The 27,547-nt window shown below is 35.4% G+C and overlaps 2 protein-coding genes across 6 annotated transcripts; one reads left to right on the forward strand and one right to left on the reverse strand.

Moving 5' to 3' along the window:
• Positions 1–5,940: 5,940 nt before the first annotated feature.
• LOC107465473 (autophagy-related protein 18h) lies at positions 5,941–11,601 on the forward strand. Its single transcript, XM_016084447.3, has 9 exons — positions 5,941–6,458; positions 7,234–7,677; positions 7,968–8,408; positions 8,725–8,970; positions 9,182–9,976; positions 10,066–10,241; positions 10,353–10,480; positions 10,571–11,005; positions 11,130–11,601. Exons 1-9 carry the CDS (start codon positions 6,300–6,302, stop codon positions 11,132–11,134), a joined length of 2,829 nt encoding a protein of 942 aa, XP_015939933.1. The 5' UTR covers positions 5,941–6,299; the 3' UTR covers positions 11,135–11,601.
• A 10,808-nt stretch (positions 11,602–22,409) lies between these two features.
• Positions 22,410–26,248, reverse strand: LOC107465474 (mediator of RNA polymerase II transcription subunit 32). 5 transcript variants are annotated; one of them, XM_052254695.1, is made up of 5 exons: positions 25,925–26,240; positions 25,459–25,724; positions 24,680–24,805; positions 24,407–24,591; positions 22,410–23,136 (listed from the first exon to the last, which is right to left on the reverse strand). In XM_052254695.1, the coding sequence occupies exon 5, from the start codon at positions 23,129–23,131 to the stop codon at positions 22,697–22,699; it is 435 nt and encodes a 144-aa protein (XP_052110655.1). In that variant the 5' UTR covers positions 23,132–23,136; positions 24,407–24,591; positions 24,680–24,805; positions 25,459–25,724; positions 25,925–26,240; the 3' UTR covers positions 22,410–22,696. The 5 variants fall into 5 exon arrangements, 4 of the variants coding, with proteins under 4 accessions (XP_052110655.1, XP_052110656.1, XP_015939938.1 ...); XM_052254696.1 differs by lacking the exons at positions 24,407–24,591; positions 24,680–24,805 and adding an exon at positions 24,996–25,116 and having other exon boundaries at positions 25,925–26,241; XM_016084452.3 differs by lacking the exon at positions 24,680–24,805.
• Positions 26,249–27,547: the final 1,299 nt, after the last annotated feature.

Below are 27,547 nucleotides of genomic sequence, written 5' to 3' on the forward strand. Positions count from 1 at the left end.
ATTGTCGTTGGATTTACAATGGGATTGATAGTGTATGTGTTAGTTGTGGTACTGTATTAGGCGTGATAAGTATATTACTGTGATGATGCATTAGTTAGTTAGCAAGTGTGTAGTTCTTGGTGTGCCACCTGGTAAGAAGTTCTGCTATTGTTACAGTTACATATTGCAGATATTCATTCATTGTAACTAACCATTTATTCCATTCAAGTAAACACAATTGAAAATTCATCTTCTCTGTTTTCTCTCTGCTCTCTCTTTCTTTCCTCATTCATCTTCTTCCCTCTAAGCCTGGTACCTTTATGGTATCAGAGCTCTTATCATTGCTCTTCTTAAAGGAATCTTGAAGGTTAATGTAGTAGTCGTTGTGCTGTTTTTCCTTTGCGTCATTTTCACAAACACCTGGGTGGCATTTTAAGTTGCGACAAATTGTTTGCTTCCATGGCTGCAGAACCTAACCAAATGACATCCTCCAATTCATCAATGACTCCAAATTTTACTTCTTCTCCCATCTCAATGAAGCTTGATGACGATAATTTTTTGTAATGGAAGGATCAGACAGAGTCCACGATTGAAGGCCATGACCTGATTCATCATATCACCGGAGAACACATTCCAGTACGAGTCACAACCACAGGAGAACTGAATCCCGATTTTGCGATTTGGAAGCAACAAGATGCACTCCTCAAGTCTTGGTTACTTGCCTCAATGACAAAGCCCTTCACAACTCGGATGGTAGGTTACGTTTATGCATTCAAGGTATGAAAAAGATTAGATGATCATTTCTCCTCTTAAATTAGGGCAAAAATAATACAGCTAAAGCACAAATTAAGTAGTGTTCAAATTGGAGCCTCTATAAATGACTATCTGTTAGTGTTGAAAGGAACAATTGATGTGTTGGCTTTGGTCGGAGAACCGATGCATGAAAGTGATCATGTGAATGCGATTTTAATTGGTTTAACTAAAGAATATGCACCAATACTTACCTCGGTGGTTGCACGACCTGTTAGTATCTCAGTAGATGAATTAGAAGCACTTTTGTTGGCTCATGAAAGCATGCTAGACAGATGTCAAAAACCAGAATCGTTCGTTCAGGAAAATATGGCTCAATATTCGCAAAGTTACAATATGAGAGGTGGTTTTAGAAGAGGCAACAGAGCCAGTTTTTGAGGTGGCGGCCGGTCAGGAAGAGCAGAAAACAATTCCTATAGTGACAACAGGTTTAATAATGGAAATAGTTACAGCAGGTTTGGTGATAACAAATTTGATTTTAGATCCAACAATAATTCAAGGTTTGTGCACAATGAGAGGCAGCAAGGGTATAATGGTGCATCTGGTTCAAGACCATTCAGCAACAATGGTATGAGGCAATCTCACAATGAAAGACTAATTTGTCAAGTTTGTGACAAAGTTGGGCATACTGCCAAGACATGCTGGTACAGGTATGATAGAGGAGACAGCTCGGGCTCCCCTTCTCAACATGACTATTCCAACTCATAGGGTGTACAAGGCTCGCAAGCTCATCTAAGTCATGTTCTGGCTAGTCCAGCAACGGTTCAAGATCAGACTTGGTACCCCAACTCAGGTGCAACACATCACATGACAGCTGATCGGCAAAATCTAATGGAAAAGGAGCCTTATACAGGAACTGACCAAGTCATTGTGGGAGATGGTTCAGGTTTGCATATCAATCTTGTTGGGAAGTCTTATTTTAAAACTGATTTGAGTACCACAGAGTTCTTGCTTCAAAAATTGCTTCATGTCCCTGACATAACAAAAAATTTGCTTAGTGTCTACAAATTCTGCTGTGTTAATAAAGTATTTTTTGAGTTTCATTCTGATTGTTGCTTTGTGAAAAATTAGGGCACTAAAGAAGTTGTGATCAATGGAGAAGTTGAGCAGGGAATGTACAAATTTGTCAATTTCAAGCCCTCAAATAATGCAGCTGCCTACGTCTCCTCTATGTCTGCTGTTGATAGTTTTCTTTTGTGGCATAATAGGCTAGGTCATCCTTCTTATAATGTAGCATCTAGTGTTCTAACATCCTGTGATATTGTAGTTGATCCCAATAAATCTGTCTGTCCAGCCTGCTGTATAGGAAAGTCTCACCAATTACCTTTTCCAGTCTCAAATACAGTTTACATTACACCCCTAGCTTTAGTTTACACAGACATATGGGGACCTGCCCCAATAGCTGATTCCTTTGAAAATTTTCCTTCATAAATTTTATTGATTCTTTTAGCAAGTTTACCTGGATTTACTTCGTTAGATCACGCTCCCAACTCAAATCAGTATTTAAATGCTTTCAACAAATGATTGAGCTGCAATTAAATGTTAAAATAAAAATGGTGCAATCTGATAATACTGCTGAATATGTGAGTTTGTCCAAAGATTTATAGATGCAGGGAATTCTTTATCACTTTTCATGTCCTCATGAACACCAGCAAAATGGTGCTGCTGAGCGGAAGCATCGGCATGTTGTTGAAAAGGGGCTGACCATGTTAGCAGGAGCTGGTATGCCAATCAAGTATTGGGGTGCAGCTTTCAGCACTGCAGTGCATCTGATCAACTTGTTACCTACGCCTGTGCTTGCTAATCAGTCACCGTATGAGAAATTGTTTGGCAAAAAGGCTTATTACTCCAGTCTTCAGGCTTTTGGCTCTTTATGCTTCCCACACTTGCAGTCCTACAACAAGCATAAGCTGGAGTTCCGATCTTCCCCTTGTGTGTTTTTGGGGTACAGCGGCTCCCATAAAGGTTATAAGTGCCTTACCAAGCAAGGAAAGCAAATAATCTCCCGCAATGTTGTGTTTAATGAGCACCACTTTTCGTTTAAAGACAACAACTTTGCTGCCTCCCTTGGCGGCCAATCTGCTCTGCCACCACCACTTCCAGCCAGTGTTCTAGCTATCCCTACTCTCTGAAGATCTCCTCTCCCCACCATTGTGTTGTCTTCACAGCCAGCTTTCTCACCTTTGCCTCAACCGTTGCACTCCTAGGTTTTCCCTTCTGTTTCTTTCTTGTCCCCCTCTCCTTCTTTTTCTTTCTCACAACAGCAGCCATCCTCCTCACAACCCACAACATCTTTTTCTCCTTCTGCACCCTCCAACACACCTATTCCTATTCCAATCTCTGATTTAGAAATTGTTTTAACTGATTTTCCCCTACTCAGCCACCTACTCTAAACACCCATCCGATGGTTACCCAAAGCAAAGCTAGCATTGTACGACCCCGAGCCTTTTTGACAGCGATTGAGCCGAGATCAGTCAGAGATGTACTACAAAATCCAGATTGAAAATTGGTTATGGATGTAGAATCCCATGCTCTTATGCGGAATCAGACTTGAAAATTGGTTCCTCTGCCTCAAAGTCGAGAGGCTGTTGGTAACAAGTGGATTTTTCGAGTTAAATACAATTCTGATGGCACCCTCCAAAAGTATAAGGCGCGGTTAGTAGCTCAGGGCTTTTCACAGCGACCATGGTTTGATTTTACTGAGACCTACAGCATTATTGTAAGTCTACTTCAATCAGAATTGTACTCACTCTTGCATTGTCAAAGTCATGGACCATCAAACAACTTGATGTTGACAATGCCTTCCTTCATGGTGAGTTGGCTGAGGATGTGTACATGAAGCAGCCTCGGAATTATGAGATTGGCGATGGCAGTTTAGTATGCAAGCTTACTAAGGCCCTGTATGGCCTCAAACAAGCACCACGGGCTTGGTACTACAAGCTATCTACAGCGCTCCAACATCTTGGCTTCCTTGCCACTAAGTCTGATGTGTCTGTCTTCACCCAGTTCAGACATGACTCAGGCATTATGGTTCTTGTGTATGTCGATGACATAATCGTCACAGGTAGCTTGGATAAGGTCATTGATGATGTCATTCAACAACTCAACACTAGGTTTGCATTAAAGGACATGGGTAGCCTAAACTACTTTCTTGGTATTCAAGTGACCAGAACAGACAGTACTGGTCTTCTCTTGTCTTAAGAGAGATATGTTAATGACTTGTTAAAGAAGGCTGAGATGCAAGACTGCAGGCCGTGCGTCACTCCCCTGCCGTCATCGGTTAAGTTCTCTACCTTTGGGGGATCTGCCTTCAATAACCCGAAGCTCTATCGGTCTGTTGTGGGTAGTTTGCAATACCTTACCGTGATCAGGTCTGAGTTGGCTTATTGTGTGAGTAAAATCTCACAATTTGTGCAACATCCACTTGATGAACACTGGAGACTTGTGAAACATATTCTGCGTTACATTCGTGGTACCTCCACCTTTAGTTTGCTACTACAACCAACAGATATCACCACTGTGGTAGCATATAGTGATTCTGACTGGGGAGGCAATCCAGATGATCGAAAATCTACTGGGGTTTTTGTGTGCTACTTGGGAAGAATCGGGTGTTATGGTGCTCCAAGAAGCAAGGGGTTGTGGCTCGGTCAAGCACCGAGGCTGAGTATCGGGCTATGGCGGATCTGGTAGCTGAGTTGCTTTAGATTAAGAATCTGATGGTTGAGCTGCACGCAAAACTCCCAGCTCCTCCCTATATATATTGTGATAATCTTAGTGTAGTACTCCTTGCAGCCAATCCCATTCTGCACTCAAAATCCAAGCACTTTGAGACTGATCTTCACTTCGTGCGTGACTTTGTGACGAAACGACTCATTAGTGTAAGTCATATCCCCGAAACGGTTCAAGTTGCGGACATTTTCACTAAGGCTCTGCCTAGTACTGCCTTTCTGCACTTTAGAGATAAGTTAATGGTTGCTGATCTCCGACGTTATACCGGGCTTAGAGGACAGGGATCGGATAAGGATGTCAAAGGGGAGCGTAGCAGAGAATTTAATAAAGAGAGTGTCAAGCAGGGACCATGACAAGAGTTGCAATTTACCTTGTACAAAGTCTGAAGCACCTAAGAAGTTTTTAAGGTAGAGTTCATGATAGTGTGTGTATCAGTTGTGGTAGTGTATTAGGCGTGATAAGTATATTACTATGATGGTGCATTAGTTAGTTAGCAGGTGTGTGGTTCTTGGTGTGCCACCTGGCAGGAAATTCTGCTATTGTTGCAGTTACATATTGCAAATATTCATTCATTGTAACTAACCATTCATTCCATTCAAGTAAACACAATTGAAAATTCATCTTCTCTGTTTTCTCTCTGCTCTCTCTTTCTTTCCTCATTCATCTTCTTCCCTCTAAGCCTGATACTTTTAGGGATCAATTCAATGATAATTAATAAATTTTTTTTAAATAAGCTACGGGTTACTGTCAAATTTATAATAAAAGAAAATTCGAGATAATATCAATCTAGTTCGTTAATCTAGAGCTCTTTAGAGATAAATTAATCTAATGATAATAGTTATACAATTAATGTCAGAATAAAAAAATTCGATGGTAACATATTTTCATCAAAATTAAATTTGATGATAAAATTATTTGTCTTTAAATTTATATATAAATTAAAATTCGACCATAAATACAACGGAATAATAAGTAAAATTTTTGGAGTCTTTATGTATTCTTAATATATTATTATAACTATTTTACTATTTCTTTTTTAAATAAATATTTAATTTTTGTACTAATGCAACGGAAAAAGTAATGGTATTTTTTCATCATTATTTGAATGGTCAACAAAACAATTACAATATAAGTGAAATTAAATTAATTTATTAAAATGGCTATTCATGAACTATATGTCTATATGTCAAAAATAATTATTTTAATTACTGATATACACTATAATTATGCCTTTGTAAAATATTTTTACATTGATAAAGATACAAAATCTCTCATAACTCATAAGATAAAACTGAGAACTTTAATTAGTGTTTCGTTGATATTTACAAATGATAAATGATTTTCTGTTAAATAAGAAGCTTTTGGAGGGTTGTTGAACACAATACTATCTTTTACGAAATTTGTTTTTCATGGGAACATGTAAGACATTTGAGTGAAAGTGGTGGGGCTTGAGTGTCATTAGAAGAAAATAACAGCTTTTGCAATTAGCAACAAGCAAGCTCAACTGTGTGTGACTTAAACGGAACACAGCACACAAAAGCAAACCCAACAAAACACAAACTCACTTCACAACGGAACCGTCTACTCCCTTAACAGGTCAAAACTCCCTCAAACCCATCGCCGGAGCTCTCTTCCGCCACGCCAAACGTCCAGTCTTCGCCCACCTAAAACACTAATTCTTATGCTATATCCGATCGCTGACGTTCCGCGACGCTCGTCGGCGGGGACGAAATTCCCGGTGACTCTCCGGTGGCCGGTGGAAAATCACCTCCTTCGTTATTATGAAGAAGAGCCATGGAAAGGACAAGAACAGCAAAAGCGTTGCTTCTTCCTTCAAGTTCATATCCTCTTGCATTAAGACCGCTTCCTCCGGCGTCCGCTCCGCCGGCGCCTCTGTCGCCGCCTCAATCTCCGGCGACGAGGACAACCTCAAGGACCAGGTAGCAAACAATTTTCTATTTGTTCATTTATTATTTACTTTTATATATATATATATATGCTTGCGTGGATGGTACTCTTCTTAAGTCCGTTTTGTTTGTTGTTGTTGTTGTTGTTTTGTGTTTTTGAAATTGTGAAATGCTGTTTTTTGAATGAGTAGTGAGAATTATGAATGTTAGATTTTGATCGTTCTTCGTTAAGAATCTTAGTGGAAAGTGGTGAACGGCCTTGTTTTAATGGAAATGCAGTTCTTTTCTATGATAATCAATGAGATAGTGTGCATTGTGCTACGCTACGTTTGAAATTTATATTTAGACTTCAAAAATCTTTACATTTCTTGTTTTCATGTCCATGACTCAATTTTTTCAGCTAATTTCAATCTTTACATTTCTTATTTTCATGGTTTTGTTTCGTAGGGGTGAAGTAAAGATGGGTGGGGTACTCTGGTTTGGAATATTGGATTATTAAACCAAAAAAAGTTTAACGAAAGAGATATTTGTGTGATGCTGAAGTTGTTTGATATTGTAAGTAGCTGAACTAAATACTAATGCTGCTAAGCCTTACAGGGAAGAATAGAGTATTTAATACCTGTCTGAATTAAGAACAACCATGAGAAGTGCTACCAAAGGGTCTACTTACTGACCCCAATTTATGGGAATGGAATTGAATTATACTTTGATCCATGGCTCCATGCTACGCTATGCCAAGCTTCATAATTGCACATTTTCATGTATGAACCATGGGGACAGAGGTTTTACTGCTATGTTTGTCATGCAGATCCTTTGGGCATGCTTTGACAAGCTGGAACCATGTCCATCATCTTTCAGACATGTTCTCTTAGTCGGATATACAAATGGCTTCCAAGTTCTTGACGTGGAAGATGCCTCTGACATCAGGGAACTTGTCTCAAAGCGTGATTATCCAGTATCATTCTTACAGATGCAGCCTGTCCCTGCAAAATTGGAGGGTTCTGAAGGACTTGGAGCAGCACACCCTCTGCTGTTGGTCGTTACATGTGATAAGTTAAAGACCCCTGGTACAGTGCAAAATGTCAGAGATGGCCACACTGAAGCTCAAGCTGAAAATATAGCAAGCTCAGCTAGAACTCTTCAATTTTACTCATTAAGGTCCCACACCTATGTTCATGTTCTTAGATTTCGTTCGACTATCTGCATGGTTAGGTGCAGCCCTAAAATAGTGGCTGTGGGTCTTGCTACTCAAGTAAGTTTTTGACTCGAGGAATTCAGCACATAAGTTTGGAATTATTCATTTTAGCTAATTGAAAAAATTGACTTTATTATAGTTCTTGGTAGATTTTGGAGATTTTACCTATTTCCTTTGGCTATATTTGAAAATTACTAGGTTGCAAAATACAGAGATTTCTTATCACCTAGTGGATCATTTACTTGTTCTGTAGATGTGAATTTAATGTAATATATAGTAACTTAATCTTATATTGCCATATCAAAAGCCTGTCTAATTTGATTTCTATTTTTCTATTTTGCCGGCAGATATACTGTTTAGATGCTCTAACTCTTGAGAATAAATTCAGTGTCCTCACCTACCCAGTACCCCAGTTAGGAGGCCAAGGAATGGTTGGGGTTAATATTGGCTATGGTCCAATGGCTGTAGGACCCCGCTGGTTAGCTTATGCTACCAACCACCCATTGGTACCAAATGCAGGTCGCCTAAGCCCTCAGAGTCTTACTCCACCATCTGTCAGCCCATCAACATCACCCATTAGTGGAAACCTAGTTGCCCAATATGCCATGGAAGCTAGCAAGCACTTAGCTGCTGGGCTCATCAATCTTAGTGATAGAGGGTATAAAACATTATCCAAATACTATGAAGATCTTATACCTGATGGATCAAATTCTCCTGTTTCACCAAATTCAAGCTGGAAAAGTAGTCGGTTTACATCAAATTCTACAGAAACAGATATTGCAGGGTTGGTGAGTATTCTTTTTTTGGTGACAACTTAGCAAGTTATAATCTAATTTTCTTTTGCAATGTGGTGGACTGCTGACTAGATGTTTTCTTCTTCAAAGTAATATTGGCATCTGTAATACGATTATCATGAGATCATCTATTGGTTCACAGCTTAGCCATAGAGGAAAGAGTTTCTAAGGTAGTTAATAATAGTACTGAGTATTTTACAGAAGTCTCTTATCTTTACTGCCCCTTCTTTAAGTGGTTAGCTTATGTCAGTGGAAACCAGAAAGCATTCATTCTATATGCTTCTTGATTTGTATTACTCATCTATTGCAGGTTGTTGTCAAAGACTTTGTTTCTGCAGATGTTGTGGCACAATTTAGGGCTCATACTAGTCCAATATCTGCCTTATGTTTTGACCCAAGTGGGACACTTCTAGTTACTGCCTCGATTCATGGCAACAACATTAATGTGTTTAGGATTATGCCATCCTACCCAAGGAATGGATCAGGATCTCAAAGCAGTGACTGGAGGTGTTCACATGTGCACTTATACAAGCTACACCGAGGCATGACATCAGCTGTATGCTTCTATCCTCAGTGTTTCTTTTAAGGCCTTTTGCGTCTAGAAATTGACTATGACCCATAGTTATTCGAAAATCTTATGCTACATTTGAGCATGTGTTGACATATCATTAATGAGTTGGACTTCCTAGATAGTTTCTTGATATTCAAAATTCTTTTTTTATTTAGCAATATATAATTGGTTTTTACTCTTTGAGAATATTATACAGGTTATACAAGATATTTGTTTTAGCCATTACAGCCAGTGGGTTGCCATTATTTCCTCCAAGGGAACCTGTCATATTTTTGTTCTTGCCCCATTTGGTGGTGAGACAGTTCTGAAGATACATAATCAGGAACCAGAAGGACCTGTTATTTTGCCAGTTTTATCTCTTCCATGGTGGTTCACTCCGCATTTCACAGTAAACCAGCAACAGCGTTGCCTGGCACCCCCAACTTCTGTTGTTCTCTCTATAGTTAGCAGAATAAAAAATAATCATGCTGGATGGCTCAATACAGTTAGTAATGCTGCATCATCTGCTGCAGGGAAAGTATTGGTTCCATCTGGTGCTGTTTCTGCTATCTTTCATAATTCTATACCTTTTGCTTCAAGTGATTCATACCCAAAAATTCATTCTCTGGAGCACTTATTGGTTTATACCCAGTCTGGTCACTTAATTCAATATAAACTACTACCATCCTCCGTGGCTGAGCCAGGTGAAACTGCTGCAAGAACAGCTACAGTTCCTTCAGTGCAAATACAAGAAGAGGATTTGCGAGTAAACGTTGAACCTATTCAATGGTGGGATGTTTGCAGGAGATATGATTGGCCTGAAAAAGAGGTTTCTGTACTGGGGAATACACTTGGTGGACTGGAAGCTGAAGGATTAATCTTGGAGAGTTCAGATTATGAGGATAACGGTGTCAGGAACAATAGTTCGATAAAACTAGCTGAGCAATGTCACTTCTCAAATGCAGAGGTACAGTTAAGCTCGGGGAGGATACCAGTTTGGCAGAAATCTGAGGTATTCATTATGGTTTTTTCTGACTACTGCTCGTCAGCTTTCTCAATTAGTTCACTCACTGGAATAAATTTTTTCCCCACAATTTTCAGGTGTCATTCTTTGTCATAAGTCCTTTGGATGCTGGAGAGCCAAAGTTAGCTGAACTAACTACCAACGGAGAGATTCAAATAGAGAATATTTTTGTTAATGAGCTTGAAATAAGACAGAAGGATTTATTGCCTGTATTCAACTATTTCGATAGAATTCAGTATACTTGGGTTGACAGGTAATAATCATTTATCTTCCTTTCCTTTAACTGGTTATATAAGTCTTTTTCTTTTGATAAAAACACATAATTTTCCATTCTCATTCTATCAATATATGAAACTTTTGGCAGAGGGATTATGGGTAACTGCTCTAGCTCTTCATCTGATTTGCATGTAGCTGAAGAGAATTTGTCCGAAGATACTGCAGGTTCTCATTCAAAGTCTGCAGTATCTGGCTTAGCCGAAAAGGCAAATGATGGTAAGATTAGCAATCACGTTTAACTCATTATTCTTGAGTGGCCCGTGTAACTCGTTATTCTTGTTTATTGACCATTCTCATGCTTTCCAGCATATTTTTCTTCATCGATTGACTTGTCCAGTAATGAGATTCATTGCAAGAACAGAGAGAGACTTGCATTGGCATCATCACAACTTCAAAGCATGGAAACTTTTAAGAATCATAGTGATTCAGCAGCCACCACACATTTTGCTGATAATACAACTACAGCGTTTGAATCATCAAAACATGGAAAAGCCACTGGCAGTTTCAATTCGAGTGGTTGTGATTTGAATAGGAATGTCATTCGTGAGGAACCAATATGTCATTCCCTAGACTTTGAGAAATTTTTTCATGAGGGCTATTGTAAAGCATCAGTTGACTGTAAAGAATCAGCGGAAGTTGCTACTGATGTGGATTGTAGCTGTCCCTGTGACAGGGAGAAATGTGATGATGATGGTGATAATGATGACATGCTTGGTGATGTATTTGACTTCTCTGAGGAAGGTATGTATCTGAAACAGTTCATCTTTTGATTTCATTAAGATTACTCGGCCTAGCTATAACTGCTGCAACTGCTTATCTTGTTCATTCATGTTTACCTTAAAACTATGAAATATGTGCGTTGCAGGTTGATGAATGCTTCTTTGCAAGTGCCTTCCTCCCTTCACTTTGTAAATTGGTGGTGTAAAAGAATTTAATGGACAAATGCAGGCGATTTCCTGCAGCAACTTAAATGCTACTGACCGTTGATTCAAGGAATTTAATGTTATTCACTAACAATGTTCCTTCCCAGGACCATGATTCTTCTGACCTTGTTAATTTTTATGTAAATATTGTATATTGAAATTGATTCCTACGAATTATGTTTGTGGGTTCTGGACTTGCTGGATTCGTTCTTTGTATGTTTGTATCATATTCTTTCTCCATAACGCGTAGCATGTGGGTTAAGGGACAGGGAAAAGAGAAACGAAATAGAATTGGAAAAAAAAAATGAAGAGAACGCTGATAATGAAATAGCTTATTACTTTGTTCTCTCGTGTTTATGTATCCAGATTATTTATATTTTCTTTTGGTCATACTCTTACGTTTTAAGAATTTAAGATATTGGTTGCAGATACTTTTTTTTTTTTAAATTTACTTAGTTTGATAATTTCACTTTTAATTAATTATAGTTCCCAAAAACTATTTGCAAGAAATCAAAGGCCAATTTTTTTATATTGATTACGTTGTTAGAAGTTTGGATAATTTTGTTTGATATAGAGTTTTTTTTTAAATTAATATTAATTAAATCATCAGATTAATCAAATCGAATAGTCTAATTTTAATGTTAATTTTTTTAATTTTTAAAAATGTAAATCGGACTATCCGATTTGAGATTTTTTTTAAAAAAGTTAAAGATAAATGAGTAAGCCTAGTTTTTGAAGATTATTGTGCAACTAAATAAAAAATCTGGAGGCACAGATTTATTTTATCCCATATTATTAAAAAACAAATTATTAAAAAATTCATTTTCTGACTCATTCTTTTATATTAGTAAGTTACACACTAATCATGCAGCATAGAAAAAATAATAAGCGAAAAACAATATGTTGTGGCGTTATACTACTATTAGATATTTAGCTTTTTAATAGTTTTTCTTTTGAACTCTTCGTCATAAATGATACCCTACTTTTCTTTTTCTAATTTCCCAAACATTTCGTATATAGGAGATGAGGTTGTACTTGTTTGTGCTTTTAATATGTAAATGGTATTGTAAGATTTAGGCTGGGTTTGATAAAATTTTTTGAAGAAGTGTTTGTGTTTTTTAAAAGTATAAGCACCTTATTTTGCGTTTGATAAATTAAAAAATCCAAGTGTTTGTACTGCTGTTTTTAAAAGTTAGGGGTACTTTTGAAAGCACCTAAGAGGGAGCTTTTCAAAGTTGGCTTGTGCTTATCAAAATTAAAAAAAAATCTAATATAATAAATATTCAAAATTACCATTGTTAATTATTAACACTAGATTTATTTATTTTTCCACGCATATTTTCTGTCATTATATTGCCATTGGAATCGTCATATATTTCTAATTTCTCAACCTAACCTTTACAAATTCTAACACAATCTTCATATAATTTTACTTGAGATATGTGTCTCATTTTTTGTGATTTGTAGAAGTAAGTCAATATATATAAATGAATAATAGACATACCAGTACTAACATTGGATTACATACAAGTTTTATTATTGACTAATGATAACTCTATTTATATTAGTATAGAGAGTAAATCAAATAAATATTTAAATTATTGGTCACTAAAATTTGAAAAAAAAATATTATTCTTTGTTAAAAATATGTTTATTATAATATTTTTAGTTTTTAAAAGCTGTTTTACCAAATACAATTATAATACTTGTGCTTATTAAAAGCTATTTTTAACGTGATTTTACCAAACGCAAGTGTTGTAGCTTTTAAAAAGCCGTCTTTTAAAAGATAGCTTTCATAAGCTATTTTAAAAAAGTAAAAGCTTTACCAAACCAAGGGCTTGTTTGGGTGAGCTTCTAAGAAAATATCTTTTTTTTAGTTATCTTTTTTAAAAGATCTTATAGAGAAGTAAAAATAATGTTATGTTTGGATATCTCATGTAAAAAGGTCTTTTTATCTATCAATTATGTTTGGGTATAACAATATAAAAGTATTTTTTTTGTTTATTTATTACATGAAAAACATCTTTTTTTTAAGGAAAAATATTTTTTAAGAAAAAGATGTAAATTACAGCTTCTCAAAAAAGATCTTTTTTTGATTTTACTAGTGCTTTTACTTTTACTACTAGAAATTTGCCAAATACGTTAAAAAATAAAAAAAATCTTTTTTCATTAAAAAAAATCTTTTTTTAACAAAATAATGGCGTCCAAACATGCACTAAGCCTTATTATACCGGCTTGCTTTTTCTATTTTTCACACTTTTAATTTAAATATAATCATATGTGAGGTAAATTATACAAGAATGGTGTAATTTCATCCCCTTTCATTATTTACATGGATATGATTGATTTGAGAAGGCAAATTCCATCCTGCCAATTTGCACTCAGTGAGTAGTATTTTGAAAAAACTGAAACTTAGAAACGTTATACCTCCGGCGAATTGTCTTCGAAAAACCAATTTGCCCCTGTTGCATTTTAAAAAAATGAAAAAAAAAACATTTAGTCCACCGAATTTGTTTTTTTAAACTAAAAAATTACAATTCGCGTTCCTCAAATTTTTAATTTAGAAAACGTTCATGAAGATTTCTTTTTTCCTTCATATTCTCATAAATCACTTATGATTTTTATTTTTTAGTGTTTCACCTATCGACCAATCATAATAAAAATATTTTAATCAAATTTTAAATCAATTGAGATATTTTTTAACTACCATATTCTTAAATCTATATATATTTTAATTTATAGATGAATATCAAATACCTATGAGAATTGAGTTACCTGTTATATTAAAATGAGATAAATATATTTATTGGTTGAAACATTACATATCAGTATCACATTTCAAGAATAATTAGACAGAGAATTGCTCTAGTATACAGATATAACTTTATACAGATATATAAATTTATCTTTTTTTATATAGGATGCAGACACGTGTTGTCTCCAGTGCAGGTTGTTATGAGATTGATGGCGCTGATGGACGGGTCGATCTAGCCGAGCTGGTGGCGTGAAATTCAACAGGATTTGAGTGTGCTGGAATACCGTTGGTGGAAGCTTGTTGAATTAGGCCTTGCTGGCGCGGGAAAAAAAAAAATTGGAGTAGAGGCTGTGAAATTGGGTCTTCGTCCCACCCTGCCCCTCACATTAATCAAACCGCCTGCGTTATTTATTTAGGTATTTTATTTCAATTTTAATCAACGTAACTAGTGTTACAAACCTGTGGGACCTAATTAACTACATAACTGGGGTACACAACTTTTTAAAAAAAAAAAAACCTTATAGTGAACGATTTTAACGATAAGTTTGTCATGTTTTTTACTCACATATATATACATATATGATCAACATTTATAAAATAAAGTATTGTGTTTGTCTCAACGTTTGGGGTAAATTTTATTTGCATTCCTAACGTTTAAATTATTTTATTTGTATCTCTAATATTTGTAAAAGTGATATAATGTTATCCTGCAGTCAATTACACATCATGAGCAGTTTAGTTTTAATTTTGAAAAAATTTTTTTGGAGTTAGAATACAAATGTCTGTGATAGAATCGATGATTCACTCCGAAAAATAGCTCATCAAAAGTTGAAACTAATTCCTACAACATTTACATAATTCACTTTTCTAGGGATATAATTGAATCTAAACACAAATAGTGGGTATAATATTAAAATCGAACACATCCAAATGAGACCTAATTGAAAATGAATACATTCAAATAAGAATAATTGAAAAATATAATCTGATTTGCTAGTATAATTAATAGTAGGATAACATTGAATCACTTTTATAAATGTTAGAGATACAAATAAGACAATTTAAACGTTAGAGACACAAATAGAATTTACCCAAACGTTGAAAACAAAAATGACAGTTTACTCACATTTATATAACAAAACTACTCTTTTATATTATATCTAGTGATGGATCCAAAGAGATTATTCTGAATAAGACAAAATATACATAATATAATAATTATTTTTATAATTATATTTTGTTATTATAAAATATAATTAATTTTTAAATTAACTAATTAATAAATTAAAATATTAAAATAATATTTAAATAATAATAGATAAAAAAATACACAATAATATAATTACAAAATAAATGTAGAATAATTGAATAAATTAAAAAGGTATAACAAAATATAAATCAACCTTTAATTATATTAAAAAATAAAAAAAATAGAGTTATAGAGAGAATTCCAAACTCTGAAAATGTTGTAACTTACAAAACACCAAACACTAAATTCTGAAGATGTTGCAACTTGCAAAACATCAAACACTAAAGTACCAACCATAGCTATTAACAATATTTTTATTACAAATCAAATAATATAATACAACAAAACAAAGTCTTTAATTTCTAATAAAATAAAAATATCAAAATTTATTAATGTAAACAGTATTATACTATAATGGTATTAAATTTATAAAGTTAATTTAAATTTAAAATAATAATTTTTTATTAATAACTGGTATTACTACTAGTTATATTATAATTTTTATTGTTCTAAAAATAAAATAATGCACGAAAATATATTAAAAGCCAAATATAATTTAGTATCAATTTTATAATGATATTTAATTTATAACATTAATTTAAAGATATATTATTTGAAATTAATTTAACGGAATTAATTTGAAATTAATGTAGCGGAATAATTTCATATACTTGTAATCAAATATAATAAAATATTGGGCTAAATTCTGTTGAGAACCAAATAATTTTATTATTTTAAAATAAAGTTGCTAACCTAATGGTAAGTAATAGAAGAGAGAATGTTGTTTTGCAACATATTATTTCAAACGAACAAACAACGAAAATAATATCGAAAATTTACATTGCTAACAGAATATAATTCTAAAATGTGCTAACAATAAATTATGTCAAATACGAAAGGTGTTTTTAAATTATGTCGAGATTATTTTGTCTACGCGCTAATGTTTTGGATATCAAATTAGTAGCTACATGTTAGTAGCCCATAGTACATAGGATACTTTAATGATAAAATATGTATTTTTTTTTTTTGGTTTACCCAAACGGTATCCCCTAACCCGACAGGTTAAGGACTAATCCGTCGCGGATCTGAGCTCCATTTAAGGGTCTGCCCTAATCCATCACCCAACGCTTCTTCTCCCCTACGCTTCTTCTTCTTCTTCTCACATGCTTCTTCTTCTTCTTCTTCTTCTTCTTCTTCTTCTTCTTACGCTCGTTTACGCACGGAGCATCTTCTTTTTCTTCGCGTTCCTCCTTCTCCTCCTTTTTCGCGTTCCTTCTTCTTCACATGTTTTCTCCTTATCGTCATTCTTTTGTTATTGTTGCTGCTGTATTTTTTTTTTGTCTTTTCCTCCTTCTCTATCTGGTGAAGAAGCAGTAGAAGGTGAGGAAGAAGAGTTTTGAATAGTGTAGAATGAACCGAAAACAGTACTTATGGTGAACCGAACACAGAACTCATGATGAACCGAACACAGTACTCATGATGAACCGAAAATAATACAATTGTATAGTACTGAGTGAACGAAACATAATCCATTATATAAAATCAAATTCAAACAGCTTTCTGCAGAATGAACCGAACACAGTACTCATGGTGAACCGAACACAGTACTCATGGTGAACCAAAAACAATACAATTGTATAGTACTGAGTGAACGAAACATAATCCATTATATAAAATCAAATTCAAATAACTCAGCCTACAATTTACATATTATCAATTCAATTCAATTCAGTACACCTCCGTCCATTTAATTCAATTCAAATTAGCAATTTCATTCCATTCAATTCGATTCAAAATTGAATAATCCAAACTTTGTCAGTTTGATTCGTTTCAGAAAAGTAATCCAAATCGCTCTCCTGTTTACCAAAAAATTATGAACCCTTAAACACTGAACCCTAAACCCTAAACCCTAAACCCTAAATACTAAAACCAGAACCCTGAACACTGAACCCTGAACCCATAAACCCTAAATCCCTAAAACCCTAAAACCTAAACCCTAAATCCCTAAAACCCTAAAACCTAAACCCTAAATCCTACACCCTAAAACCTAAATCCTAAACCCTAAACCCTGAACCCGAACCCTGAACTCTGAACCCTGAACACTATACCCTAAACCTTGAACCCGAACCCTAAACACTGAACTCTAAACCTTAAATACTCAACCCTAAACCCTGAACCCTACCGTAAACCCTAAACCCCTAAAACCCTAAATTCTGAACCCTAAACCCTAGACCCCTAAACCCTAAACCCTCAACCATGAACATGTTGAACCGAAATTAATACACGGGGCGAGCCGAAAGTTTAAAACACACTGAATCTCTGTACACTGAACCCTGAACCCATAAACCCTAAACCCTAAAACCCTAAACCCTGAAACCCTATCGTCATTCTTTTGTTGTTGTTGTTGCTGTATTTTTTTTTTTTGTCTTTTCCTCCTTCTCTCTCTGGTGAAGAAGCAGTAGAAGGTGAGGAAGAAGAATTTTGAATAGTGCAGAATGAACCAAACACAGTACTCATGATGAACCGAACACAGTACTCATGGTGAACCAAAATCTAATCTTAATTACAGTGAAACAATTATATAGTGCTTAAGGAAGAAAACAGAACATATTGGTCTAATTTTTGTTAGACTCCTTTCTACGGACCGAACCAAAAACATGAAAGTGATGAACCACCTCTTTAGTACTTACCGAACCGAAAAGTTACTCACATTTACTCAGAGTTACTCAATTACTGACACTCACAATTACTCACAGTTATATATTATCAATTCAATTGAATTCAATTCAGATGTAGATCACCTCAGTCCATTCAATTCACTTCAAATAAAATTAGAAATTTTATTCCATTAAATTGGATTCAGAATTCAATAATCCAAACCTCATCAAATTGATGCGTTTGAGAAGAATCATCAAAATCGCACTCATTCAACTAATTTGAAGTTGATTCATTTATCGTTTCAATTCAAAAGTGCAGATTGAAGAAGAAAACGAAGAAGAAGATGAACGACGAAGATAATTGCATTGAATCAATCCAGATCCATAATGCAGAGAAGAAAAATACGAAAGAGGAGAACAACAAATTTAATTAGGTTGAAGAAGACAAAGATGAAGAAGAAGATGAAGAAGAACGCGAAAGAGGTTTACGTTGTATGAAAAAGTTTACGTTGAGAAACGTTGATAACACAAAATAAGAATTCGTTATATAGGTTATAAGAGGCGCGTGTAAAACAAACAGAAGTGTGAGGCGTGGAGTGAAAATTACTTGGATACCGTCCATGTAATTTTTACATTGATGTAGAGCTTTTCTCTTATTTCACTTCTTCCTTTTTAAAGGCTATGGTTACAAATTTAGTTGAATCTTAAATTACCATTTGTTTCGACACAATCGAAGTTGATGCGTGAAGTTTATTCATAGTAGATTCAAATTTGATTACATATTGAGGGCAAATAAATTTTACTAATATGTATTATTTAAAAAATTTTTAAACTCCCCTGGGACAGTTGCCCCCCTTATCCCTGAACATGAATCCGTCTCTGATAGGTACGGACCCAATAATAAGCATGAGGGAGAACTTGCCCCCATTGGGTCTTTCATTTTTTTTAAATAATCATATATAATGTGTTTTCACTTCAAATTTTAAATCAGTCCATTATAAATAAATTCAATTCAATTGGCAAAAGCCTCAAATTCATTTTTTTATTTTTCTATATTTTGCCTATTATTTAACCTAATTAATTTAGTTTTTGTGCTCTCGCTCCTTTATTCCCATAAACCCTCTTTTTATTTTTATAATTTTAATTTTTTTTATTCTTTGTCAAGTAGCCATCTTCCGTTTATCAAAAGATAAATTTCAAATGCTCTATGTTTTTTATATGGCTTTCTATGACTCTATGTATCTTCCAACTTCGTTATTTCTCTTTTTGATATTTTCAATTACAAATTTTAATTCAAACAATTATAATTTAGGTATTAATATAATATTTTATTCTCTTCATGACTTTATATATTTTATTTTATTATCAATTTATTCATCTTTATTACTTGTTTTTTACCTTTATTATGTCATTACTATTGTATGTACCTATGTTGCATATAAAATTTTAAAATAAATTAATTAATTTAGTACGTTAGAATATATTTTTTATTTTTAAAAATAGTAATGACAACAAATTTTTAACATAATATATAATTAAACAGATGAATAAAATCTTTTATCTAACATTATATCAAAATTAAATTAAAAATATATAGCAAATTTAATTATTTTAAAAAGAAAAAAAGAAAAAATAGTAAACCAATAGTTTCGCCGGTTCGATCCTTTCATCTATGACTCAACCCAATCTACTAACCGGTTTATCTTATCACACTTTAAGATTAACGGACTTCGGAATACGAATTCCGGTTTACATATTCGGATTCCAGATTCACATGTCATCCTACATGGTTCAGGGTTCACGGTCCAGCATACAGGGTCACGATGTTCTTTCACCAAACATGATAAACAACTCAACTGCGATTCACGATTTCGGGTATGGTGTTAACGGAATTTGGTTCTCGGGCTCCCACGACATGGTTCACTGTTTTCACGGTTACGATTTTCTAGGTTCGGCATTCAGGGTTCAGCTTCCGGAATTTGTCTCACCGTGTACTATCCCAGAAAGGAATAAGCAAATCAACTGACTTTTACGGTTCAGGATTCCTCTCCTAGGAATTTGTATATATCGTTTCATCTCTCACGGATATACGAATTCCTCTTCATGTATTAGGGATACGGGTTCCGACGGTTCAGGATTCCTCTCCTAGGAATTTGTATATATCGTTTCGTATCTCACAGATATACGAATTCCTCTTCGTGTATTAGGGATACGGGTTCCGTTCTTTGGGTTTACCCTGTTTGGGGTTGAGGGCTCATGGTCCATGTTTCTGGGCTCAAGTTTAGGGTTCAACGTTTACGTTCTCCTGTTTGCGATTTAATGTTACGATTTAATGTGACAATTTCTGTTCACCACAACGAATTAAGAACTCGACTGCGTTAATCATAAGTCTCATGTTCATTTCGTCTCGTCCTTAATTCTTCTCCACTTTCATAACTTCCACTATTTCATAACATCCACTTAGAATACAATAAAGACCGACTGTTTTTTTATTTTACATTCTACACGTCAACCATTCTATTTTCACGTCAACCATTCTATTTTCACATCGGAGGCGTAGCCACATCCACACTAACCAAGCTCACTTTTTCTTTTGCCTTCGTTTAATTAACGTTAATACTTAGAAGGAAAAATTTAAGTCACCGTAACACTACACACTAGACTAAAGGTTTCGTATTCAGTAATTATACCGCAAACCAGGGATGGATATCGAGAAATTTAGACTGCAGAGCAGAAAGTAATACATGAAAATATTAAAATAACGTATATTCCTAAACCCTAATTTCTAAAACCCCAATCCTACCTACGATTACCTACACACTAGTTCCCAAAATATAAGCCCTACACTCAAGATCCTAAACTCTAAAGTATATTACCTTCAAAAAAGTTTTTTAAAATAGTTTTTTGGCAACATAATCAGTGTCATATATTATTAATACAACAGTGTCAAATCACATATTAAATCTTGCTTGAATCACATGTATTATATTAAATTAATAATCTTTTTTTCATCTTGTATATTTATATATATATTTTGCTCCATTTGAGTAATAAACCCTTCAATTATACGTTCTTTATACAACATCATCTTATCACAAATCATCTTATCACTTTTTTGTTGTCCGAGCCTATCCATTGCAAATCCATATAAAGCTTGTCCAAACAAAAATTTTGAAACCAAACGGAGCCATCCCATGACCCAGCGTAGGAAGTTCGGCTCCGTGGTGTGCACACCCCTTTCTCCACTCAATTCCACGCTGCACCTACACGCATGACTCATGGACACGTGTTGCCGCCGTGTGGTTCCAATCTAAAATCTGTAAATCTTTACACACTGAGACTCTGTACATTGTAGTTGCCCTTAGATAAATATGTTAAAAAGTCAGATAAATTTGAGTTTGTACCGCAATGTATAGGGTGAAGTACAAAAATTGATTTCTTTTTATTCCAATGAAACTACAAGTCTACAATGGCTATGTCTTAATGTAGTTGGTTGAATTTGGTTATGCTTGATAAACCAGTTGAATTTAAGGTTGGATTTAGAAAAAAGACAAAGACTACGAGTCAAAAATTAAAAGACAGAGACTATGTCTCAATATTATGTTTGGTATATCTTGTAAATGGTTTAGTTATGTCAATATTTTGTAAATAGAAGCTTAAATAAGTGAGAATACTAAAATACCTTTACTAAATTAAATCCTAACCCTACCAATTCACCCATCCCCCTCCCCCTCCCTTTCTCTCTCTCTCTCCCTCCCTCCCTCCCTCCCTCTCAAATTTGAAGCAACACCACCACTACCACTGGAATACAAAGACAAAGTTGATGAAAAACACAAGGAAGAAGGATCACACCCCATACCCTTCTTCCTTAAGATTTCCGAAGCCTTTTTCGGGATCTTCTTCCTCCATGGATGATAAATTGAAAGCGTTGACGACATCATCCAAAACGGTGATCTTATTGCCATCTCTTCGAATTGGAGAGGTTCTTTCTTCTCATCGAGCTTCTTCTGTGAAGATTTCTTCTTCCTTTACTCCCTCTCGTTCAGAATCTCAGACCTCCAATTCTATCCCATTATTCTTCTCTTTTTTTTTATTTATCTCACTCTGGTTTACGAGATTGTTGAATAAAGACATTTTAGAAAAAAATATTAACAAAATTTTAGTTTCTTATGTCTCTATTTTCTAAAGATAATGTGAAGGGACTAAAATTTTGTCTTCAGACTAATTTTTGTTTCTGAATTTCAATCCCGTCTCAATTTCAATATTTCAAAACAAACTTTAATATTTTAAAACAAAAACTACCTAATATTTCAAAACAAACTTCAATATTTCAAAACAAAAACACTACTTAATAGTGCAATATTGATAGACTCGGTTGCTGAAATTGATTATGATGTTCAATTTTTTTATTTGTGCACCTAGACATTACATTAGTGGTGTACCCTAGCAATACTTTAGCTCTAAATCTCTCACAACCTCACCACCCACAGTTACGCTTCCCACACTTTCAGCTCCCCAACGTTGCAATGGAATCATGATTCATTTCAAGGACAATTGGAACTTTCCTCCGGAATCCTACGATTGATTACTTTATTACAAAGCCAGGGCATAGACAAACCCAAGGTGGAAGAATTAGCATAAGCCGAAAAGGACATGATCCAATGAGCAGAATAACATTGGGACTGATTTTAAACAATCATAGATGTTCATGATATAGCATGAACAATTAAAATGGAGATTCATTACCATTTTTATATACATAAACAAAGTCTAAATCAATGCAACCTAAGTTAAAGTTCAAGTGAAATACAGAAACACCATGTGTATACAGTAACAGTTACTTTGATGCTATGGAGCAGAATCTTCAGAGAACCTGGCATCAAAAGGAGCTGAGGCATGGGATTGGGATGAATTAGCAGCAGCGGCTCCAGATCCATTCTGCAATTCAATCACTAGCCACCGGACCGCTTTACTCATTTGTTCCAACCGAACTGCGCTGATGGGAGGAAGACCAGTCATGGTAGCTTGTCCGGGTTTTCCTGCGCCTGTCGCCTCGTCTACCAGACACTCTGATCCTATCCTCTGCTTCAAAGACTCCACAAACTCCTCAGCTTGATCACATGCCACCCTAAATAATTCCCACTTCTGCTTGAAGTTCTCTAGAGCAACATCAGTTGCTGTTGTTTTCTGGGCACCTGCACTTTCTTTGGCTTCAAGCACAGTCGACGCAGCAGCAATAAAATCTTGATAGGCATTGTTTAGAGAATCAACCACGTTGTCCATTGTTCCTATTTGTGATTTAAAAAGATAAGTATGAAAGATAAGATTATTCATTCTTGAGATTACAGATATTTAGCCAATTAAGAATTTCTGTAATTCAACACCATATGGTGGTTTCACCATCTAAGGACCATAAATATATCCCATGAATGTGATCGGAATCGTGTAAATGATTTAATTTAAATCAAATCATGTGTTTGGAATTATTAAAAGTAAGGAAATAATTGATTTCACAAATCTCGGAGAATTAAATCATTTATATTTTGAAATTCCTTCTGTTTCTAGGAATTTAGTGGGAATTGAATTGATTTAGTTTAGATAAATTAAAACCTCTATACTTTACAAAAATATGATGTATATCTTGAAAAATTGTGGGGGAGAGAGAGATGCAGTAATGTCAAAATAACATGCAGAGATAAATGATGGAATATGTGCATCCTTACTTCACAGAGGCCAAAGAGCAAGAGAGAGGCCATCGCATGTTATGTACACAAGCACAATTGTGCATCGCAAACTAATGCAAACTTGTGCGCGAAGAGAGAAGATAAAAACGTATAATTACAATTATTTAATCTTCCAAACATAATTGATCTATAAAACCAATTCAAATTTTATCATTTTACAATTATTCCAAACATCAATGTTGATATACAAAATAAAATGAATTCAATTCAAATCAATCCCAACTTCTTTAGATTCCAAACGCACCCTATTAGAATCGAGTGGGTCTAATTCAACCTCAAAAAGTTAACTCATGAGGTTAGGGATCGTCAAGCTTTTCTCCTATCCTATCCTACTATAATGCTAAAAGCCAGGCTTCATTTTGTTTCCCACCTTTTTTTTCATGCATGCCTTTTTTTATGATGACCAATGCATACATTTGCATAACATTGTATATGTACGTATATTCAACACGTTCTTCATCATTCTTTTTGAGAGCACATGGCGTGAAGAAGCAAAATTTGGTCTTTAGTGTACACATCCACACATGTTAAGTTGACATTGTTGAATTTCTGTAACCTACGCATGATATACTCGCAAAACCAAATATAAACCAACAATTACTCACTGAAATTCACAATTGCGCACAAGAATGAAGCTACTTACCAAAACCAAATTCCAACCTTAAAAGGATTCAAGAACAAAAAACTAAACCATAAAATGAGAGTGGAATAGGTCGTGTTTTAGATGCAATAATCACATCTGGACATTTGAATTCAACAAAATAAAATGACAGATCAACACCAAATCGAGAATCTGAAATAGCTAAAGACGTACATGTAGGTTTCAGATCTGGCAACATGACAACTCAGCGAGGCTGAGAGATGGATGGCGAGAGACGGAGAGAGACAGAAGTTGAGAGGCGAGGCTGGCGGCAAGAAACGGACTAACGGAGATCGAAGGGAGTGAGGCACTGTCCACACTATGGACTTGGGCAGGCAGGTAGGCAGGCAGGCAGGCAGCTGTGGGGCAGTTGTAAAATAATAGAATTTGAATTGGTTTGATAGATCAATTATTATGTCTGGAATATTAAATAATTTGTAACTATACATTTTTATCTTCTCTCTTTGCGCACAAGTTTGCATTAGTTTGCCATGCACAATATAACACACCATGGCCTCTCTTTTGCTCTCTGGCCTATGTGAAGTCTGGATGCACATATTCCATCATTTATCTCTGCATGTTATTTTGACATTACTGCATCTCTCTCTCCCCCCACAATTTTTCAAGACATACATCATATGTCTGTAAAATATAGAGGTTTTAATTTTTCTAAACTAAATCAATTCAATTGCCACTAAATTCCTAGAAACACAAGGAATTTCAAAATATTGCATTTCTTTTTTGTTTTTGAGAGACAAAGTACCGTAAACAATGTTTTCTTTGTATGCAGACAGCCGAAGTACAGAGAGCGTCAATTAATCAGCAAAGAAAAAATCGAAGAGCTTGAAGCGCAATTGAATGAAGCAGAGGATGTTATAACGGATCTTAGGATACAATTGAAACAAATATACCATGAGTTAGAGCAGACAAAGAATAGTCAGAAAATTAACAACAATCAACTCTATTAACTCAGAACAAAAACGGATCCCTGTTAACTCAAAACAAACATATCCCTATTAACTCAGAACAAAAACAGACCCTTGCTAACTCAGAAAATTAACACCAATCAACTCTATTAACTCAGAAAAATTAATAACAATAAAAAATTAACTCAAAAAGATTAATCAACAAAAACAAAATTAACTCAGTCAGAAAATGAGAAAACATTTAACTCAGAAAAATGATTTAAAGAAGCCGTGAAACCGTGGCGGAGAGAGTGAACTTACAGAGGGAAAGATGCCAAGGAGAGAACGAACCACCGCAACGCCGAGAAGAGCGCCGGCGAGAAAACAAACGTGCCCGTGGGTTCTTTGCACGTGAGAGATGCCGACCTGAGAAGTGGGAGGCTCGGTTGAGTCTAGTCCGGCAGCGACCGCACCCTCTAGCCTACGGGAGTAACTCGGCGAGGTAAGGGTGAGCGGTTGCTAGGGTTTGGGTGAAGTCTCTTCTCTGATGTGGGAGATGGGTGAGCGAGGAGCGTTACTTTTCTTCACTGAATAAACAAAAATTGAAAAACAGAACAAGAACTCAGAAGAAGAACTCTGCAGAACTCAAATCTGCCCTAAATTCTTCACTGAATAAAAATTTAATTGAAAAAAACAAAAACCCATGAACTCAAATCTGCCCAATTCATACAGTTTTGTCACCAAATAAACAAAATTAGTTGAAACATAAAAAGATTGAAGTACTCACCGCGGTGATGGTGACGGTTCGGTGACGACGAGCAACGCTTCGGTGATGGTGACGGTTCGGTGACGACGACAAGCCGACGACCACCACGACGCCAAGCCGACGACCAGACGGCGCCAACGCTTCGGTGACGGTGACGGTGATGCTTGGATCCGCGAGAGCTGTCTCGATCCGCGACGGTGAGCTTCGCTCCGGCGTTTGTTGGAGGTGACGGTGGCGTTTGTAGGAAGAAGGTTGAAGAGAAAATTATGGTTCGGAGGTGACTAGGAGAGTCTCTTCGAAGAGGAAAGTGGCTCAGCAACCTTATTTTACTTGAAGCCTTTTTTCCCTTTTTTTTTTATTTTTTTAACCAGGGCCAAAACCACGCCGTTTCGTGGCTTGGAGAGAACCAATATTTGTTGTTCGGCCAATTCATCAGTTAACCATCAGTTTTGTCGGTTTTTTGCCAGTCTTTTACAGGATAGTTTTATAGGTGAATCGAACCTATTAATTGACCGATTTTTTGTTAATCTAGTTGAATTGGTCGGTTCAGTCTAGTTTTCAGAACTTTGATGACTGTCAACACATGATTTACTTATGTAAACACGTGGGTCGCGATTTCAAGGCTCTCTTAGGCCTAATCCAACTCATTTCTGAAGTATATGATGCAAGACTCAAGTAGGATCAAGGGGGAAGCATTAGGATAGTTTTAATGTCATCTTTTAGGTTAGAATTCTAGACCGAGAAGCTCTCTCTTCTCTCTAGAAATTATAGTTTTTTTTTTAATGAAGAGCTCAACACAACAAGTGGAGCATAGAAAGTAGTAACATGGTATCAAAATAAAATAAGAATAGAAATAAAAAGCAGACGTAGATATCCCTTTGTCATCTCCGGCATTGCCATCAACAATAGAAAGGGTCAGCACCTAACCACTCCTTGTAGCTCAACAAAGACAAGTTGATAACCTCCTCAACCCCTTTTCCTTTGTTCTGAAAAATTCTCTGGTTCCATTCCAACCAAATGTTCCAAATGATCGCACAGAAACACACCATCCATCTCTTGCGCTCCTATTTTGTATTTGAGTTCTCAGTCCAACTTTGAAAATGCTCCTTTACTGCACCTGGACAAGCCCATTGCATTCCAACATATGATAACCAAGCACACCATACCTGCCAAGAAAAACTACAACCAAGAAATATGTGTTGTCCATATTCAACACCATTGTTACATAGAACACATAAAGTATCTTCTTGGTGAATGACCCCAAGCCGACTCAGTCGCTCCGTCGTATTGACCCTGCCTATCAGGACAAACCAGACAAACAACTCTACTCTGGGCGGGACAAGGCCTTTCCAAATAGTCCTAGTAAAACTGTAGCTTAATATATCCTTCGGGACCATTTCCACCTGCAACACCTGCACAAATGAGTTAATAGAGAAAATTCCTTGTTTATCATACTTCCATACAACTCTATCCTCTCTTCCAAGATCTAGTTTTACCAGCCTCAGAGTTCGGTGAAGCTGGTTCACTAAATCCAACTCCCATTGAAATAATTCTCTCCTCCACTGAAAATTCCATATCCAAGCTAACCCATCCCAAAACCCACAATCCCCTATCATTGATCCTATTTGGTTTGAAACAGAGAAG

This window comes from Arachis duranensis, chromosome 9 (assembly GCF_000817695.3).
Source record: "Arachis duranensis cultivar V14167 chromosome 9, aradu.V14167.gnm2.J7QH, whole genome shotgun sequence".
NCBI lineage: Eukaryota > Viridiplantae > Streptophyta > Magnoliopsida > Fabales > Fabaceae > Arachis > Arachis duranensis.

What these genes read in the sequence shown, in the direction of transcription:
- LOC107465473 (XM_016084447.3), top strand. Translation starts at nt 6,300, where the DNA reads ATGAAGAAGAGCCATGGAAAGGACAAGAACAGCAAAAGCGTTGCTTCT. An exon ending in ACCGAGGCATGACATCAGCT is followed by an intron (nt 8,971 to 9,181) that starts GTATGCTTCTAT and finishes AATATTATACAG; the next exon opens with GTTATACAAGATATTTGTTT. An exon ending in CAGTTTGGCAGAAATCTGAG is followed by an intron (nt 9,977 to 10,065) that starts GTATTCATTATG and finishes CACAATTTTCAG; the next exon opens with GTGTCATTCTTTGTCATAAG.
- LOC107465474 (XM_052254696.1), bottom strand. Translation starts at nt 23,131, where the DNA reads ATGGACAACGTGGTTGATTCTCTAAACAATGCCTATCAAGATTTTATT.